The following is a 20,679-nucleotide window of genomic DNA, read 5'->3' on the forward strand; positions in this document are numbered from 1 at the left end:
TGACTTATGGCTTATGGTTGTGGTTCCGGCTTATTAGGCCAAAATACCGATGCAAAAGCCCATAGCTCCGACAGTTCCGGTTGCTAATCAAATTATGGCACTGGATTGTTTGTTCATCCAGCAAAGTCAACCGACGTATTGATACAAACGATAGCGGCTCCGCTTGAGCTTGCATTCTGTCAATTTCTGTGATAGTACACGGAAGTCTACAGTTGTGTCAAAACTTATTCTTCCGCACTTTTGTGCAAATATTATTGTTAGGTTTTACCTGGGTTTAAAGACGCAGTTACCTAATGTCAACACTGCGCCATGACCAGTACAAACAACTGATACCATAACAATGGGATAGTTTAGAATAGCGAATGATACATACCGTCACTGTGTCTTAATGATTACGCTGCTTAGTAATAATATCACTGACGTCCGTAATACTTTGTAATTATTCTCGCTTCCGCATATGCAAAAGAAAACGGAACTGATACTGCATACAATGGCGACGACACTCTGCTCCGAAGTAGACATTATTCGGCGTTCGGTATGGGGCGCTCGACCTGCTCGGGAATGGGAGATGGTCAAACTGCCGCTACCCGCCACCTGCATGGTGTTTACTCATTCCTATGGTGCTTCCTGTTTCGATGCCCGCAACTGTTCCCTCATCACGCAGGCCATGCAGATCTATAATATGGACACAAACGAACATCCTGACATCCCTTACAAGTACATACGTCAATCACCTAAATAATTGCGGTTGTAAATTTGATACTGCAGAATTTTCGGGAGTAGCGGCACGACACTATTTTCAGTGTTATCTATATAATACGGTAAATTTTCGACTGCGTCATCAGCTGGTACGCAATGGCTTATTTGCCGCAGTTTCTTGATTGGTTACGATGGATCGGTTCTCGAGGGAAGAGGTTGGACCTTCAGACCACTCGTAAATCGCATGTACAACGAATACTGCTTCGGCGTAGCGCTTATCGGAAAGTATCCGCCATCCGGAGATGACTTTACCAAAATGTCATATAAGACAGCCGCCTCAGCCAACGCTCTGATACAGTGCGCGCGCTCGCAAGGCTGGTTGGATCCGGTCAATCATTCCGTAATGACCTTTCAGATTAACCCCATTATACGCAACTATATAGTCAGTCCCCATCTGCTTTTACGTAAGTGTTTGCTAGACTGCAAGAACACACTCATAATGATCTGTTTTTTTATCTGCTTGTGGTAAAGCACCACCCGTTTTGCCCCCACCGCCACAAGAACCACAAGGTACATATGATGAGTGCCGATTACGTAAAATCGGCAGAATGAATTTGTACACATGCTTTTACTGCATTCACAGCGTTTCGCGACGGGTTCATCGCTGGATCGATTATCGCGCTGCTTATTGGCTTGATCCTACTTGCTGTTGCGTATTGGCGGGGAAAACAACAACGCAACAGATACAAGGTATACACAAGTATGACAACACATACAAGAAAAAAAAAAGAAAGACATAAGAATATAAGAAGCAACGCAACAGATATAAAAGAGACAATGTATCAACCAACAGAAGTTGCTGGATACATTGTGTTTTTCCCAGATTTTTTTTCTTGTTATTGTAGCACTTTTGCCGCGCTATCGACTATCGTAACGAACTGCAGAAAAGTGTCCCAGCAGAAACAGTGGAGCGCTTCTTGATACCACGGCGCTCAATCGACATAAGTAAACGAAAACCACCCATGAATAATACAGCCTTTTCCTGTAGTAACATTGCGTGTGGTTCTAGAGGATGAGCATTTGGGAAGCGGTCGCGATGGTCATGTTCTCTTGGGTTCGATGCAGTGCAAAGACCTACGGCGTGGCAGTTGGTCATCCACTGAGACATCGCGTTCGTGCTCTGTGGCGGTAAAAATGCTACGGGATCTCCCTAGAAACCAGTCAGCAACCAGCGCGTTCCTGTCCGAAATGAGCATTCTTATGAAAGTCGGACGACATAACAATATTGTCAATTTAGAGGGCGTGGTTCTGCAAGGTGCACCGAACCATCTTGACGACTGTAAATAAAATTAAACACCCAGCGTTGTAATGATGTCTTTTAGGGAAACTAATGATGGTTATGGAGCATTGCGAACTACGATCCTTAGAGTCCTATTTGCACAGTCTGCGAACCTCGAATCAACATGGACAATCCGAACCATTTAACCAGGATACCACATCGGTTGAAGTATCGAAGGAACTGGTCAGTTTCGTCTACCAGATCAGCCGGGGCATGGAGTTCCTCGCCAGCAAAAGCATCATCCATCGGGATTTGGCCGCACGCAATGTGCTTTTGGATGCGCAGAAAGTGGCTAAGATCGCCGATTTCGGGATGGCCAAGGAGCTGCCTGTATACACGCTGGAGCGCGACAAAGTAGTTTTGTAACCAACTCGCCAGCATTTCTGTGATATGCGGTTTTAGCAACAAATCCTGGTCTCGTCGAGGATCAAATAATGGCTAATAGTGTTGTTATCTGTAGGTTCCCTTGCCCGTCCGCTGGTTAGCTCCTGAATGCCTGCAGCCTAATCGTGCGGTCTTTTCCACCGCAAGCGACGTATGGTCTTTCGGCGTGGTCGTCTGGGAAATCTACACGTTCGGTTCGGAGCCGTACGCGGAGGTTTTTCCAAACGGCATCCTGTATGATCAGCTATGTGCTTTCCTTCGAGATGACTCCCGACTGCACCTTCCGGCAACATGCCCCACCGATATGTAAGTTACCTGGCTACCCAGACAAGCGGATAACGGAACGATTTCTTGCAGCCGTCAAATAACTCGTGAATGCTGGGAATATTAGGACTGGCTCAATCCGTACCAGACCTGGGCAGTTAATTTTAACTATTTAACTTAACGCGAGTTTTTTTCGAGTTAACGAGTTATAACTTAACTTTGAAGCTTAACTCGCCAGGACGAAAACTTAACTCTAGCGCAACTCAAAAAAAATATAGCGCAACTCGAGTTTAACGTAACTCTGCGGGTTTCAGTTGAAAGCAAAAATGAAATAAAAATATAGAAAATATCAGAAAAAAAGGCATTTTAACCGTGGATCGGATAAAATGCCATAATTACAAAAGTATGTGTGTACCCGAAATTTCTCGAGCCGACGTACACTATGACCGCCCAGGGCTTTGTCTAGATGATTATGCTCAGGGGAGTCCATGCTGACAGTGAGTGTGGTCGTGCAATTTGAGCTAAATTAACAGCGTGCAGAGAACGTAATTTTTTGCGGAGCAAAATTTTGCCAACGCGAGGACAAATCATGTTCCGCACCAAAATCACACGCGAATTGATCGTCTGTGCGTCTTCGCTACCTGCCCATTAGGGAAGCGTAATAACGCGGTCAACACTGTCAAACAGCTACACTAACTTCGGTAGCCTTGTGAAGCTAAATCATATTAAAAAAGTTCAGCGTTGCCGGCGCTCGGCCGTAAAAAGCCAGGGTCAAATAGAGGGAGGAATTTTGAGAAGGAGGAATTTTTGTGTGGTTAAAAAGAGGCAGAAATTTTGTCAGATAAGGACTTTTCTTATGTTTGATTTTTTCTTGAGGGAGAGAGATAACAATAAGAAGAAAAAACAAAAAAACACAAGAATGTTTTCTTGTGTTTCTTTCTTTTGTTTCATTCTTATTTTTTCTTATGTTTCATTTATATTTTCTTATGTTTCATTCTTTTGTTTCTTTCTTATTCTTTCTTATGTTTCATTTATATTTTATCTTCCTCCCTCAAGAATAATGCGTCTCTCGGTCTCTCCCTCAGGAAAAACATGAAAAAGAAACCTAAGAAAAAGCATGAATTTCAAAATCAGTTTTAAGAAAAAAAAATTAATAATGGTCTGTGTCTCAAATCTGGTGAAAGTGATATCGGCATGCATAAAAGACTACTTGAAGTTGATTAATAAAATCATGATTTTTTTTATTAGAAGTTAACTCCAGTTAACTCTAGTTATTGCGGCTAACTTAATTCGTAGCGTAACTCGCGAGCTGCGAATAACTCTTAACTCTAACTATGAGTCGAAATCTCATAACTGCCCAGGTCTGATCCGTACCAAGATAATGCGTTGCGCGACAATATCGGCGCAACACAGCTTATAAGCCGCAACACGCAGCAACGGGCCGCAACAGTGCTGCCGTGCTTGGCTGGGCTATGCCAGCGCAACGTCGCAACAGGCGCAACACGACTTATTAGCCGCAACACGCAGCAACGGGCCGCAACAGTGATGCCGTGCTTGGCCGGGCTATGCCAGCGCAACGCCGCAACAGGCGCAACACAGCTTATAAGCCGCAACACGCAGCAACGGGCCGCAATAGTGCTGCCGTGCTTGGCTGGGCTATGCCAGCGCAACGCCGCAACAGGCGCAACACGGCTTATTAGCCGCAACACGCAGCAACGGGCCGCAACAGTGCTGCCGTTTGGTCAATATGCCAGCGCAACGCCGCAACAGGCGCAACACGGCTTATTAGCCGCAACACGCAGCAACGGGCCGCAACAGTGCTGCCGTGGCCAGGCTATGCCAGCGCAACGCCGCAACAGGCGCAACACTGGCTTATAAGCCGCAACACGCAGCAACGGGCCGCAACAGTGCTGCCGTGCCGGGCTATGCCAGCGCAACCCCGCAACAGGCGCAACACGGTTGTATTAGCCGCAACACGCAGCAACGGGCCGCAACAGTGCTGCCGTGCTTGGCCGGGCTATGCCAGCGCAACGCCGCAACAGGCGCAACACAGCTTATAAGCCGCAACACGCAGCAACGGGCCGCAACAGTGCTGCCGTGCTTGGCCGGGCTATGCCAGCGCAACCCCGCAACAGGCGCAACACGGCTTATTAGCCGCAACACGCAGCAACGGGCCGCAACAGTGCTGCCGTGCTTGGCCGGGCTATGCCAGCGCAACGCCGCAACAGGCGCAACACGGCTTATTAGCCGCAACACGCAGCAACTAGCCGTAACACGGCATTAAATTGCCCAACGGGCCTTAAGTATAAATACCATATTAAGGGCAAGATGCATTCACTATGACATAAATGCTGTAGCAGTCGAACTACTGCAGCAGACAACGCACGAAGTGGTGCAGCAAATGATGCGCGTTACGTAAGTGATTATGATGTACATAGAAAGAAGACGGTGGAAGCTTTCTGCGGATCTTGGCTTCCATACCGGACTGATCATCCACGGTTAGCAAGATTTATCTAAATTTTGTCCAAATTTACTCTAGAAGTTATCGACATCAACGCCTCTTCTGCGTTATTGTCCAACTGTCTATGAAAAACTGTTAAGCACACTAGGCGGATTATGCCGACTATGCTCATTGGCTGAACTGAAATTTGGCACCGTTCACAGCGAAAACAAACCTAAATAAATACCTAAATACAGCGAAAATCTTTAGAGTTTTACAGGTTTTGTTGTAGGCATTGGATCAAAATTAATGTTTGTACAAGTGAATTCAGGCTCTTTACCCGTTTACCAACAGCTTTTGGTCCAACCGCAAGTTATAGCGATAATGCACAGAAATGCTAACGATAAAGAGTAAAGTCAAAAGCTAAAAAAAACATGCATTGTTTCCTTTAAAAAAGCACTGGCGTTATCTCTAGAAATATGCGTATTGGTTCGACTGATTCATGATTTCAAACAAACACGGTAGTCCTATTTGCAGGACTGACACTTATACGCGGGTAATACTAATGAATGTTACTGGTACTGGCAGTGTTACTGGTAGTGGTACAATATAATGTTACTGGTACTGGTAGTGGTAGTAAAAATGGTACTGTTACTGTTAGTGGTACTGGTTGTGTTAGTGGTATCACGTAATGGTACTGGTACTGGTAGTGGTAACACTTACGATAGTTACCGCCGATTGTGTTACCGGCAGTCGGCACAACTAGACACCTTAACGGATGCTGAGCCGCAAGGCTGGTACACAATAACTTTAATAATGCGTTATTAATAACGAGCTATTATTATTAACGAAATATTACTTCAAGGCAATATCCGGTTTACCCAGAAGTATAACAGCAGAAAAAGTAGACTGTCATAATAATTATAAAATTTATCCGGCATTTATCCGACGTAACGTCGTGATTTCACAAGTATATCTTCTAATCAAAATGCTAAATAATTCTTAAGTGGTCATCTCATCATAATGGCAGACCGAGAAGATAATTATAAGACCATAACAATTTCCTAAGTAAATGCGAGGTGCGTTAAAAAAATTACTAACAACTCTATTCGAAGCGGCATATCATCATTTTTTTTTAACTTTCGTGTGCAGCCACAGCATTTCGCGGTATTTTCCGTTTGCTTATCAGGTGAAATTGTTATGCAAGGCGTTTCGATCTCAGCACGCTTGCGCTTACGTGCGCACGGAGCAGCAGTCGCCTGCGTAGTCAAAGACGAAGAAGGGCAGACTGTTGATACTCGAAGCACCGACGTCGGTGCAGCCGAACGAGTATTTGATCCCATTCCTCTGCTTGTACCTTGTGGTTTTCTACAGGCATTCGCTGGAGCTGCCGACTCTATCAAACTGGACATACCGAACCGACTGCAACTCTGCAGCGCTGGAGAGTTTAACAACGCCACCAATTTATCCACTGCTTTTTGATGAATAGCTACCGCCAAAACCTCAGGGCACACTCCAAAATGCCGCAAACGATTTGCAGCTTTTGTCGCACTTTATTTTTTGTTTAACTGTATCGAGTTTCACCTGATAGGTGAAACTCGATACAGTACATGTCAGGTAACAAAAGTGGCACATTAAAACATAAGAACTGCACTAAAACATTAAAAACTGCTCGAAATTGTTTAAACCTAAATTTGTAAAAGGTCAACAGGTGTTATACGGCAACAATGTTATATGAAGTTGTTCTCCAATACAACATATCCTAATAAATTTTATTTTTAACGTTACCATAACAGTACCACTGTACCAGTACCATTACGTGATGCCACTGCCACAACCAGTACCACTACCAGTAACAGTACCATTTTTACTACCAGTACCAGTACCAGTACCATTATATCGTACCACTACCAGTAACACTACCAGTACCAGTAACATTAATTAGTATTACCCCTTATACGCTCTCTTCTTTGCGTCCGTTAGCCTGCCATTCACATCTCCGCATTTCAAATGAAACACAAGCTTGCATACCGTACATGCAATCCCTGAATCCTTGATTTCCAGCGCAAGCCCACACCTAGCGCACTAAACAAACAATGCACTGGTAACACTGACACAGTGGCATGAAACAAAATGTATAAAGACTGATTTACTGACCTTTGCGACATCATCGTTCGAAACGACTCGAACCTTATGCTTACTGGCTCGTGTTGTTGGAGGAGATCCTGTGTACGAACAGAAAACCACGATGCAGCTTCAGTCAAAATTCACCATTACACAGATCAAAGGATGCGAGTGACCGCGGCATGCGTCATGATCACTTGTCCAGATTAACACACTGCCATCTGCAGGGGGTACTACAACACTATATTACCATGCAGGCCCATGCTATTCCAAGATTTTAACTTCGGTTAACATTTGTGCGTTTATTTTGTTCGACCTCGCACACATCCGATTTTTATCGCTTAGTGGTACTACCGAAAGCTGTGCACTGATCTCTAATTCCAATGCACAGCTACCGCCATGCCGTTCTCATGAAACACGTACAATTAATTTTAACAGGCTAACGTCTTACCCGTGCTGGCAAGCTTGCGCTTTTTCGCTTTGCCTTCCGGTTCAGGAATTTCTGAAACGAGAAGTAGAAATATATTTTTAAATTCAGAGCAGCTCATAAAACTTCATTGCTATCAGTTATGCTTTTATTTGTAAATCAAGCAATTAACAGTTGCAGGCAATCATTGGGAAGTAGTTCGTCACCTTCAGCAGAAGACTCGTCCTCCGAAGATTTGGGCTCGGTATGGGGACAACCAATGCTGCTACCCTTTACGGTTTCCGGCGATGCAATCCGTTCGTGCAGCGGGACACGTCCACCCGCTGAACAGGACTGCTCCGTCACATCCGTGTTGTCTGCCAAAACGGAACTTGACGGCGCGATGTTGATGCCGATACCCAATTCAGTGATCCCTCCTGGATTGGCGCTGGTGGGCACGGCAAGACTGCTCTGCTGATTAGCGGAAGAGGCCGAAGGCTTTTCGTTCGTAGGGGAGATTGGTCAGGACCGGCAGCGGCCGTGCCTGAGATACCTTAATAGCAAAATATAACTATTTTGAAGGATAACTTCATTTCACTTGACAGCATCACTTTGCAATGTACTGTTTACAGCAGCTAATGGATTAGTAATATAGTGGAGCGAAGCGAAGGTCTTCCTAGATTTTCTGTTTTAAAAACCATTGCTCCTCAGTTTGTAAATTACGGTGTCGGGACAAACAAAACGATTTCCCAATTCGTCCTCTTTCGGAAATAGTACTTAGTTTGTTGGATTACGAGGTTTCTTACTGGCATGAGAACATGAGCGTAACTGCGCACATATTTGAATGTTGGTTTCGAAGTAGGATACAAACAATAAGTCTAAAAAATGACTTATTGTGGACAAAGAAAATGACGCGTCAAACTAATAGTTTTACCTGATTTTTTATACAAACTGCGCTGATCTACGTATGTCTGCTTACAAAAATTTCAGTATAAAAATCAATGAATCATTACGAGTACTGGTATGGTACACCAGGTCTTTTAGACGCAAACAATAAATTGTTTGGAAAATGCAATAAATATGTTTTAATAAAACATAAATACTACGCCACAGGGTGCACGAAAAGGTGATTACGTATAGTGTAGCACATTTTTAATTTTCTTCCCTGAATTCTTTTCTACAAAGTAATTGAATTTGTTGGTTTTACGCAAAATGTACTTATTATATTTACATATTCATGTACGCATGATACCTTTTACATTGTATTTGTATGTGCGTCATAATTTGGCAGATGAAAGCCATTGGCTGGATGCGTAAGAAATGTCTTTTTATTACCGGAAGACCACCCAATACGAGCATAAAACATTGATTTTTTGCCCTTTTGCAATTTTTGTGCAGTTCCTAGAACTTGCTCCTTTCGAGTAATCTTCGAGTCGCGAAATAAGTCTTTCAGAAGCAAGGAATGAAAGCCTAAGGACTTGCATATAAAGTCCAAATGATTCTCGTATGCTCGCCAGAATTTCCAACACCCTTTAGCACGGTATAAAATCTTACACGAAAACTACTTTGACCACATACAGAGTACGCTGAAAGTTTCCCTACCCATTTGTCCCAGCAACTCCGTAACCCTTTTCGAGACGTAAGACAGGGGGACAATTGACGCTTTTAAAATGCGCCCATCCAAACGTACATCGTGAGAAACTTCAGCGTTGGGAATTAGACGAAGTGCAGGAACATAGCCGGCCAGGAAACGTGCATCCTTTCCTTTACTCTTCAAGTCCGCTTCAAAGGCCTCAAGTTTTAACGCCAGAAAAGCAACTTGATCTCCACTTTTGGCCTTTCCGGTATAAATCTTGACATTGCTTTTTATCTAGCAAAACGTCAATATAAGTTTTCACTGTTAAGCATTCTTTAAAAAAGCTATCTTGAAGCAAAACTGGCGTAACCCGTTTACCGAAAACCTTCTGCCTACGTAATAAGGCGCTTCATGACTGCTTTCTGTGCCTTGCAAAATACTTACCGTAACTGGTTCAGCACTCTCGATTGCTCCTTCGATTATCGTGTTAAGGTCGCTGGGAGCTGATGAAGTTTTCTGCTCTTTAGTCTTCGGCGACAGCGGTGTCTGAGGAGGCGCGTGCTTGGCTTTCGGCTGCGGTTGCGTCTGCCAGGTAGCCGCTACTTTGCACATAAACTTCAGGACAAAATCACGGAGAGCTTCCCTGTTTATACACATTTTGACATCCACAATATCCAGTGCCTACACAAAGCCGTTCAAGCAACGTAAACATTTTAGTTTCAATGGCTAGCAGACATTGAATACGCAGATGTATGCACCGTCATACGCAAATATATGCACCCGTTATATTTTAGCAAGGTCTGGGACAAAACTATTGCAGAGCGAGATGTTTGCTGCGCGTGTAGGCGCGTCCGATCATTCCGGCGTGTTACACTTCGGTCACACGGTGTCAGTTTTTGCAACACCTTTTCCGATTGAGGCTCACCTTTTTTAAATTTCTTTTGCTTACATGTTGTTTTGTATTTTTCAAGTTCCCCGGATTTACTTTGTCTTCGCGCTTGACTTTGCGCGATCTTCCCTTTTTTAAGCGATCATGCAGTTTTATAGTTTATCTACAGCAATGTGTTCCTACATGATGAAATATGTATAGGTGGTTATCACAGACATTTTTTTCAATTAGGCTTAGTTTAAAATGCAAATTTTTCTCTCGAAATTAACGTGGAACGAAACTAATTAACACACGTGGTAATTGTTCTCTCGAAATTGATTAATTCTCATGAATCTGATTTGTAGCGAGGTCTGCATCAAATTAAAACCTTATTGCCCGTAGAACGACAGCCGAAGAGCACACAATCCGAAGTGAGAGTCAACGAAATTTACTGCGGCCGAGGTGAATGACGGCCGAAACCTTTAGCCGAAATGAAAAGGACCGAAACGATCGGTAGCTTGTGTGTAGACTAGTGGGTGTTGGGAGGTACGCAGGTGCTTACTACTTACCGTGCAAGCATATCCATAAATCAACGAAATGTTGAAACCAATTCGCTGCTTTGACTGACCCATGCCGTATTTCGTCAACATTTCAATAACTTCGGGGAAGATTGAGTCACTGTGACGTGCGACCGACGCAATCTCACTGTCCCGGCATACGTACAGCTTCTCCGCATGTTGGGACAGAAAGCTAAACGAACTCTTGTCCTGAATTCTCAGCGACGCACTGCGTTCCGCAATTTGCTCCGAAAAGGACACCAGATTCCCGCGCGATATGCCCCGTATGCTGTGGAACAGACTCGTTAATTCTAACCGACTAACCGTATAACAAATAAGGAAAACCTGAAAGAACCCACCCGTCAAAGTTACGAAAGTCGGCCAATGCATCAGAGTTCAGCGTAATAATTGCCGAAGTCCGCGGATATCTCCGCTCTGTATAATTCGCTAATGCTTTCTTTTCGTAAGTGTCTTCGATTGTTGCCTTTACAATTTCAGGGCCGATTGGATCGTGTATCACAACCGGAAGGTTTTGCGTTGTGATAAAGTCACTCAGCGCTGCTACGGTAGTACTTTTCAGATCACACAGTTGAGATGCACCTTGAGCAAACATCTCCAACACCATACTGGCAACAAACGATTTCTATAGAGTACAGATATAGAGTACAGATACAGAGTACAGATATAGAGTACAGTACTTCTAGTCTTGAGTGACTTGGTTCACCTCTGATTTAATTTTATTTTAAAAATATGTGCAAAAAGGTGCAGCGGTTTGGTATGGACATTATAATTGGGCGCGGCTTGATTTGCCAAAATAGACGGCGATTGGGATGCTGAAGTGAATTGTTAGTAACGTCAGTTAATTACTTTTACATTTTTTCGAAAGGCTTCTGTGTTGTAATAAACAGCTAGCATAAAACGATTTAGTTTTATTGCGAAAAATACAGTATGTCAGAAATTAATCAGTAAATTAGTATTTTATCCCAATTCCCACCAATCAAATCACTTCCTGTTCACATTTCCATCACATCCCACCACCAAAACCTTGGTGGGATGACAACCCTACATGTAAGTAAAAAATGGCTAATAAAACAAACGAGATTTAAAGCAAAAACACTTCTTCAATGCTATCCTGCTCGGGGATTGTACCCATAACACATATCGCGTTTCCCCGTTGCATTTGAAATAGATAACCGCTGTCTAAAAAACTCTTTCGTCCGTTTCTGGCCTGTGGCAGCGGCGATACCGTTCCCCACCTTTTGCGCTAAAAGTTAAGTCCCGTCACTCCATGAACCATAAATTTCGAACGCTGCAGCGGTGAAATTATATCTCGATTGCATCCAGGCATGTTTTGCTAGTTTCCTTCTTTCAGTTTGCTCGGTTGCGGCCCAAAAGTTAGCAAAGGTGCGCTCCATGGACGAAGCTGTGAGTGTATCGACGCACGTCACGCCCACTGGGAACGGTTTCCCCGTCCCCACGGTACTAGTGTGATCACATCCGGCCTCTTGGTATCTTTCGCGGATAGACCTTTCGGTTCCATTCTTGCTGGGAAACCGGCCGTCTTTAATCCGCGAGTGAACTCCCCACTGATGCCGTCGTGGCTTGGCAGTCTTCCGGCTTACCGCTTGCACAGGAGCTCGTGTCGTCTCAGGTCATCGCTTAACCCTCCACAAACGCACACATGGGGTTTAACAATTGGTGCTCCCAAACGCAGCGCCACACTTATACGGAAGGCATTGTTTTTCAGCAGATTACCGAGACAAGCTGCAGGCAGAGCATGGATCCATACTCCGGCTTCCGGAACGGATACCGCCTTCAGGTGAGCGACTTCCTTCTGTGTCGTCTTCAAAGCTGCTAGCTGTGAAAAGGCCTGTAGCGTTGCGGGTGTATTCCAGGCTTTTTGAACATGTCGGAGCGGTTCGGCTGGAAGTTCAACCGTGTTAGCCAGAGCTTTCTAGGCCTGCGTGGCGGCAGTTACATCCGTAGCCATCAGCGTTGGGCACAACCTGGAGATCAGTGGGCGCAGCGAAGAAGCCGATGCAAAATAGGCAGACGGTGCTAGCTTCTCCGTACGTCTGATCCCCAAACCGCCAAAGCGAACGGGTAGGGAGGCCTGAAGCCACGACAGGTGGCCCATCCGAACGTTGGTTATGGATCCCACGGCGTCGCGAAATACTGTACAGTTACGTAAGTACAACTATGACGTCAAGCAGCAGATCGCTATGATTTTACCGCAGCCCAGGTCTATTACGTCGTCGTTAAATGCCGCGAAGAAGCGTGGATATACAGCGGTACTACAGCTTTAGGTCTCCTTCCGCTACAGAAACTCGTAACGAAATCGCGCTATTGTATCCGCGCATTTAACCGCTATAAAGTCATTGCTCGCTGCCGTGTTATTGCGGGTCCGGCTCTTTTGAATTTAGTCCGAATTTTCGTTTTTGCGACTCTGCCGATCGCTGCAACGTCAGGAACGAAGCATATCGCGACGCTGCGGTTTTGGTGGTCCGACGCATTAAAAATAATGGCGATGGTACTGCAACTTATACACTTCGTCCGTTACGAACGTTTATTGCAAAGTAACGCTACGTTATCGCATTTAACCATCTTGATGCCATTGCTGGCTGCCGTTTGTTGCTGGCCTTTGCAGGCTGGGTATTCAACTTCTATCCGTTTTGTAAGTTGTACCAACCAGCGGATCAGCCTGAACATCAGTATCTTCACAGACTCCTCGTGCAAACAGAAAACCCGGGGTTTTATTAAAGAGAACTTAGAGAGGGGACTTAGTAAATAGTTCCAAATTCGGTTCAATGCACGAAAACATTTATTTTTCTGCACCTCTAGACCTGGTTGCATTGTTTCCTCACAATGTGGTAGCCAAACAAGCTGTATTCATCGGCTTAAAAACCAGTTGTGGCGCGCAAAATCCGGCCATTTGGCCGGGAGTTACGGGTGCAAAAAACAGCAAAAGTTTAAGCGCATGAAGGTGTAATAAAGGTTTCGTTATGGACCGAACTCCTTCACATTAAGCACAATGATGCATGAAGCATGAAGTAAGCATAAAGATCGTTTTGACACAGAACCAGAATACTGCAATTTTTTTTAGTTCTAAAGCGGATTTTAAAATTTTGAATATACATTTAAAAACAGGAAGAACTTAATGGAAGTCTGATTTTGTGCTAAATCGATCTTTAGGCGTATGAACGATTCTGTGCAAAAAAAGATCGGTCCATAATGATACTTTTGGTGTCCTTTTTGTTTTTAAAAACCTTCGATTATATTTTCGTGCACAGTCAATGTTATGTCAATTAGATCAAATCCCTTATCTGTCTGTGTAACCCTAATAAAAGTACAGGCTGAGTTGTGCTCGTTGATGTGCATTTTTAAAAATAAGTAAAATTAAGATATTTTATATCTAATTCACCAACCGAATGATGGGCGCACAAATGGTCTTCATATCATTGCAAGCAAATCATTTGATTACAGAATGCAGTAAACCGATTCAATAAGCCTTTGAGAGTGGAGAGATTGAAATTTTTTTATTCACCCGAATTCAGCGCTCATTACCGGTTCACTTCCTTTAAGAAAACGTAAATTATTCACTACAATTAACGTTCTACTGCAAACATAGATTCTGACTCGGAACATAAGCAATAGCTTTTCGTGGACCAACCAGTTTCTTATGCCTAAATCTGCGTTACCTTTCGTTCTAGAATGTCCAAATTCCACGCTGCTCAATTACCCCGAACGTACTTAACCTGCTTAAATGTCATAATAAAAACTACGCACGACAAAAAGAAGAAATTACAGCTATAGACCTATTTATAAAAAATTGCTAGAGCCTATAAGAAGTTGCAAAAAACCATGAAAATCCTTCAGTCACCGTCATTCGATGCAAAACAGTACAGAGCGCCGTTGCTGTGTCGCGCTTTTTAGGCTGTTCCCATGCCCGTAGCAACGTGTTGCGGCGTTGCAGCAGTCCAGTCTAGCATACGAGCTAGCACTGGTTGCGCCAGTTGCTGCGTGTTGCGGCTTATAAGCCGTGTTGCGCCTGTTGCGGGGTTGCGCTGGCATAGCCCGGCCAAGCACGGCAGCACTGTTGCGGCCCGTTGCTGCGTGTTGCGGCTTATAAGCTGTGTTGCGCCTGTTGCGGCGTTGCGCTGGCATAGCCCGGCCAAGCACGGCAGCACTGTTGCGGCCCGTTGCTGCGTGTTGCGGCTAATAAGCCGTGTTGCGCCTGTTGCGACGTTGCATGGCATAGCCCTCAAGCACGGCAGCACTGTTGCGGCCCGTTGCTGCGTGTTGCGGCTAAAAGCCGTGTTGCGCCTGTTGCGGCGTTGCGCTGGCATAGTCCGACCACACGGCAGCACTGTTGCGGCCCGGTTGCTGCGTGTTGCGGCTAATAAGCCGTGTTGCGCCTGTTATGACGTTGCGCTGGCATTAGCCCAGCGGCCAGCATGCAGCACCGTTGCGGCGTTGTTGCGTGTTGCGGCTAATAAGCCGTGTTGCGCCTGTTGCGACGTTGCGCTGGCATAGCCCCGCCAAGCACGGCAGCACTGTTGCGGCCCGTTGCTGCGTGTTGCGGCTAATAAGCCGTGTTGCGCCTGTTGCGACGTTGCGCTGGCATAGCCTGCTACACGGCAGCACTGTTGCGGCCCGTTGCTGCGTGTTGCGGCTAATAAGCCGTGTTGCGCCTGTTGCGACGTTGCGCTGGCATTAGCCCACAAGCACGGCAGCACTGTTGCGGCCCGTTGCTGCGTGTTGCGGCTAATAAGCCGTGTTGCGCCTGTTGCGACGTTGCGCTGGCATAGCCCCGCCAAGCACGGCAGCACTGTTGCGGCCCGTTGCTGCGTGTTGCGGCTAATAAGCCGTGTTGCGCCTGTTGCGGCGTTGCGCTGGCATAGCCCGGCCAAGCACGGCAGCACTGTTGCGGCCCGTTGCTGCGTGTTGCGGCTAATAAGCCGTGTTGCGCCTGTTGCGACGTTGCGCTGGCATAGTCCAGCCAAGCACGGCAGTACTGTTGCGGCCCGTTGCTGCGTGTTGCGGCTTATGTCGTGTTGCGTCTGTTGCGACGTTGCGCTGGCATAGCCCAGCCGCTAACGGCAGTACTGTTGCGGCCCGTTGCTGCGTGTTGCGGCTTATAAGTCGTGTTGCGTCTGTTGCGACGTTGCGCTGGCATAGTCTGTAAGCCACACGGCAGCACTGTTGCGGCCCGTTGCTGCGTGTTGCGGCTAATAAGCCGTGTTGCGCCTGTTGCGACGTTGCGCTGGCATATCCAGCCGCTAACGGCAGCACTGTTGCGGCCCGTTGCTGCGTGTTGCGGCTTATAAGCCGTGTTGCGCCTGTTGCGACGTTGCGCTGGCATAGCCCAGCCAAGCACGGCAGTACTGTTGCGGCCCGTTGCTGCGTGTTGCGGCTTATAAGCCGTGTTGCGCCTGTTGCGACGTTGCGCTGGCATAGCCAGCCAAGCACGGCAACTGTTGCGGCCGTTGCTGCGTGTTGCGGCTAAGCCGTGTTGCGCCTGTTGCGGCGTTGCGCTGGCATAGCCCAGCCAAGCACGGCAGCACTGTTGCGGCCCGTTGCTGCGTGTTGCGGCTAAAGTCGTTGCGCCTGTTGCGGCGTTGCGCTGGCATATAGTCTGGCCAAACACGGCAGCACTGTTGCGGCCCGTTGCTGCGTGTTGCGGCTTATAAGCCGTGTTGCGCCTGTTGCGACGTTGCGCTGGCATAGCCCAGCCGGCACGGCAGCACTGTTGCGGCCCGTTGCTGCGTGTTGCGGCTATCAAGCCGTTGCGCCTGTTGCGACGTTGCGCTGGCATAGCCCAATAGCTACACGGCAGCACTGTTGCGGCCCGTTGCTGCGTGTTGCGGCTTATAAGCCGTGTTGCGCCTGTTGCGACGTTGCGCTGGCATAGCCCAAAGCTACGGCAGCACTGTTGCGGCCCGTTGCTGCGTGTTGCGGCTTATAAGCCGTGTTGCGCCTGTTGCGACGTTGCGCTGGCATAGCCCAGCGCCAACGGCAGCACTGTTGCGGCCCGTTGTTGCGTGTTGCGGCTTATAAGCCGTGTTGCGCCTGTTGCGACGTTGCGCTGGCATAGCCCAAGCACGGCAAGCACTGTTGCGGCCCGTTGCTGCGTGTTGCGGCTAATAAGCCGTGTTGCGCCTGTTGCGGCGTTGCGCTGGCATAGCCAATAGCCACACGGCAGCACTGTTGCGGCCCGTTGCTGCGTGTTGCGGCTAATAAGCCGTGTTGCGCCTGTTGCGGCGTTGCGCTGGCATAGCCCAGCCAAGCACGGCAGTACTGTTGCGGCCCGTTGCTGCGTGTTGCGGCTTATAAGCCGTGTTGCGCCTGTTGCGACGTTGCGCTGGCATAGCCCAGCCAAGCACGGCAGCACTGTTGCGGCCCGTTGCTGCGTGTTGCGGCTAATAAGCCGTGTTGCGCCTGTTGCGACGCCAGGCTGGCATAGCCCAGTCAGTTAACGGCAGCACTGTTGCGGCCCGTTGCTGCGTGTTGCGGCTTATAAGCCGTGTTGCGCCTGTTGCGACGTTAGCTGGCATAGCCCAGCCGCTAACGGCAGTACTGTTGCGGCCCGTTGCTGCGTGTTGCGGCTTATAAGCCGTGTTGCGCCTGTTGCGGCGTTGCGCTGGCATAGCCCGGCCAAGCACGGCAGCACTGTTGCGGCCCGTTGCTGCGTGTTGCGGCTAATAAGCCGTGTTGCGCCTGTTGCGGCGTTGCGCTGGCATAGCCCAGCCAAGCACGGCAGCACTGTTGCGGCCCGTTGCTGCGTGTTGCGGCTTATAAGACCTGTTGCGCTGTGAATGTTCGCTAAAACGCGGAAACTTGGTCCGCAACGCGACAGTGACGCTTAAATCCCATGTTGGTACAGATTGAGCCACTTCTGGGGAATATTGGCCGGAACTCCGTCCTGTGTTTGCCACCATTCGCCAGCGTGTGGAAGCTGTTCTACCGGCTGCCGCCGAGGATGTGTATATCGCTTGTGATGCGGAGACTGCAAAACCAGATGATGAGATTGGAATGCCCGGGGTGACCTAGGAAAGTAAATGCCGGTTGTCGATATGGAATCAAATTAACACGGATGTCTTTTTGTTTGGGTATTTGTCCGTTGCAACGTACGGCAGTGACGGCGTGCGGCTTTATAAAGCGCATAACCTAATAGCTCGGCTCAAATGACAACAGATGCAAGCATGTACGTACCCTGCTGCGTTTGTGGAAATACGTAACAACACTATAAGTAAATACAGTAAGAGATGTAAGGGAGAGAAAAATGCTTCACAGTGCGAAATTAACAGAAGCTTGAGTAATATGGAAAAGGTCCATTGCAAAGGCCTCGCTCAGGACTGCCACACAAAAATCCTAAAGTTGGGGAGCACTTGGAGAACTGCCATCTGTTCTGCATTGCTCTGCATTGCATTGTTCTGCATTGTTTTGTTCTGCGTTGTGAAAAGCATTTTTTTCACAACGCTGCGTAGGGATTATGTATTCATTCCGTTAGTATCAAGCGTGGATCAGAAGCGAGTACTCTTTTTGTCAAGATAGGGGCGCCGAGAGACAGCTGAACGATCACTGTCATTGCTGTGCTTACCGTACAGTGTTAAAACTTAAAACGGTTTCCAAACCGAATGCGACAGTGACATATGGCTACGAGTAAACAAAAGGAGGAGGAATAAAAGGCATCATGAAGTACGGGAATGCAACAGCCATAAGCCGCTGAGTCGCTGACTGATAAACAAAAATATTAAAATGCCGATTGGTAGTGGCTGGAAAGTTGGAAGAGGATTAATTTCCATTCATGTAGCATGAAAGCGCTTCTGTGCTGCTCGATTGACTGTCTACCTTGCACTCGCTAAGACTGGCCTGTTTCTACTTTCTAGAGAGTGGACGCCAGTATTTACTTTCCTGTTCAATTCGAACTTTATCATTGCTTTCACAGTATGTATATGCCGGTTGTGCTGACTTAGGTGCGTCCCGGCGCTTATTCCCAAACGGTATGCGCTTTTGATCATGTGCTCATCACTCATCATGCTGTACGTTTGCTGTTTACTTGGTTAAATGAATGCAACCCGAGAAAACAAAAGGCAAAGCGCGCAATTGCGAAGCGCTGTAAATTGCCCGAGGACCTAAAATCCACATTAAATCCCCGGTACCTAAAGTCCACACCTGAAATCGGTACCTAAAATCCACATTAAATCCCCGTACTACAAAATAGTTTACAGATACCGCTTATTAGCTCTACGCAGAATCAAACTACAAATACATATTGTAGCGGCCTGGCAACAGCCGGTTATTGTGTTTGTGTCATAATTGATATTTTGATATCAGTCTGCGTTTGAGCAGCTCCATGGCTGCCAATAAACTATGCGCCAGCTCGTGACACATATGTACGATTGTACTCTTTACTTATGAGAATATTGTCTAAATACATTCCAGTGCAAATTTAAATTATAAGTGCATAGCAATTCAAGGACAATTGACAGTTAAATTCAACACGGAATGGCTTTGCCGGTTAAAAGCAATACAAATGGCAGCCGGTGACCTTTCTTAATCATTAATCAACTTTTCAGTTGGTGCATCTGTTCAGAATTAAAGATTTCATTTTCCGGCATGATGTGTGTCTACATTTGAAGAGCAAGCGTACTATCTGCAGCATGCAGAGCAGCCGTAATACTATGTCGCGTTACAAGCTCGGACGGCGAAACAAACGGCTTTTGGTGTGAAAAAACAGAGCCACGTGCATCTGCTGGCTAAACTTTAAGTTTTGCGCATTCGCCTTGTGCAACTAAAGTACACTTCGACAAATAACCGCGGTTTCAAAAATTAATTACCAAAGGCACTGCGAATAATCCAAGAAATATTATTATTACGTTTACTGTAATATTTGTTTAATAAAAAGAAAGTCCGCGCGAAACGTAAATAGATGCGATTGCCACGAAGCCAGTTTAACATATGGAAAGGGTGTAGGACCTATTGAAAACTATAGTTGCTGCTAATATCAGCGGCACTGACATCGCATATACCCGGGAATGGGCAAAGGATCAGTTAGAACTGCCATCCTGACTATTACGAATGGTCCGAGCACTCGACACAAAGATATTGTCTTATGCCGAACGGACCATTTTTCAATGATCCGTTTTTTCCTCGGACGCATTTTTGGCCATCTGAGCGTGTCACTGATGTTTGTGCATGTAGCTGTTCAGCGCAAATTATATAAGATGAAGGCTCCGCATCAGACTTGGGCCACCGTTTTGGTGGAGTGGGAAAAATCCCACCTTTTCCGCCCACCTCCACCTTTTTTGGAGGGCGGAGGTGGGTGGAAAGTTTGAAGGTGGTGGGCGGTGGCGGGGTGGAAAATACGAGCGCGGGCGGAGGTGGGAAAAATTCAAAAGTGGGAGGATAACGGGCCCGCCACATCAAATTATATTGTTTTTCAGCCACAAATCGGGAAAAAAATTCCGCGCTCCGCGCGGTTTTGATGACATCAGTGTCACTTTGGTGACCTGAGCACGTGAAAAATTAAATAATTTTTTGATCACGTGATTTCTGTACTATTTTTGAAGTGCAACACGAGCCAAACACGCAATAAAAACTGACGAATTTTTTTTAAAGCCAGTGGGCGGGCGGGTGGACAGTGGAAGCATTTATCGTTGGCGGGCGGAGGTGGGCCATTTTTTTAGCGTGGTGGGGTGGGGTGGAGCGGAAAATTTGTGGGGTTAGGTGGGGTGGGTGGAAGGTGGAAAACGCAAAGGTGGCCCAAGTCTGCTCCGCATACCACCTTTTACCACCTATTATTATGAAATGATAATGATATCTGGGACAATCCGAATGGTTTACCTATGCAGCCGCGTTTAAATCGACGCGCTGCGCTTCATATACGGTAATGCTGTATCGGAGGTTACAGTATTAAAACCTGATTTTTAATAGTTTTTCTGGCTCGTCTAGTTTTAAGTGGCAGAAGTTCTTCTTTTCGAAAATTCAACTGTCCGTTTTCGGAAACTTTGTTCAGTGTT

At 46.6% G+C, this 20,679-nt stretch overlaps 1 protein-coding gene across 3 annotated transcripts; it reads left to right on the forward strand.

The window, feature by feature from the left end:
- The first annotated feature begins 368 nt into the window (after positions 1-368).
- LOC129593671 (fibroblast growth factor receptor-like) lies at positions 369-8,375 on the forward strand. 3 transcript variants are annotated; one of them, XM_055490107.1, is made up of 9 exons: positions 369-717; positions 874-1,163; positions 1,231-1,269; positions 1,343-1,449; positions 1,605-1,704; positions 1,769-2,014; positions 2,082-2,392; positions 2,499-2,728; positions 7,852-8,375. In XM_055490107.1, exons 1-9 carry the CDS (start codon positions 458-460, stop codon positions 8,132-8,134), a joined length of 1,866 nt encoding a protein of 621 aa, XP_055346082.1. In that variant the 5' UTR covers positions 369-457; the 3' UTR covers positions 8,135-8,375. The 3 variants fall into 3 exon arrangements, with proteins under 3 accessions (XP_055346082.1, XP_055346083.1, XP_055346084.1); XM_055490108.1 differs by lacking the exon at positions 7,852-8,375 and adding an exon at positions 5,125-5,373 and having other exon boundaries at positions 378-717; XM_055490109.1 differs by lacking the exon at positions 7,852-8,375 and adding an exon at positions 2,780-4,187 and having other exon boundaries at positions 379-717.
- The last annotated feature ends 12,304 nt before the right edge of the window (positions 8,376-20,679 follow it).

This window comes from Paramacrobiotus metropolitanus, unplaced genomic scaffold, assembly GCF_019649055.1.
Source record: "Paramacrobiotus metropolitanus isolate TYO unplaced genomic scaffold, Prichtersi_v1.0 Parri_scaffold0000063, whole genome shotgun sequence".
Lineage (NCBI taxonomy): Eukaryota > Metazoa > Tardigrada > Eutardigrada > Parachela > Macrobiotidae > Paramacrobiotus > Paramacrobiotus metropolitanus.

What these genes read in the sequence shown, in the direction of transcription:
- LOC129593671 (XM_055490107.1), top strand. Translation starts at nt 458, where the DNA reads ATGCAAAAGAAAACGGAACTGATACTGCATACAATGGCGACGACACTC. An exon ending in ACGGCGCTCAATCGACATAA is followed by an intron (nt 1,705 to 1,768) that starts GTAAACGAAAAC and finishes GTGTGGTTCTAG; the next exon opens with AGGATGAGCATTTGGGAAGC. An exon ending in ACACGCTGGAGCGCGACAAA is followed by an intron (nt 2,393 to 2,498) that starts GTAGTTTTGTAA and finishes TGTTATCTGTAG; the next exon opens with GTTCCCTTGCCCGTCCGCTG.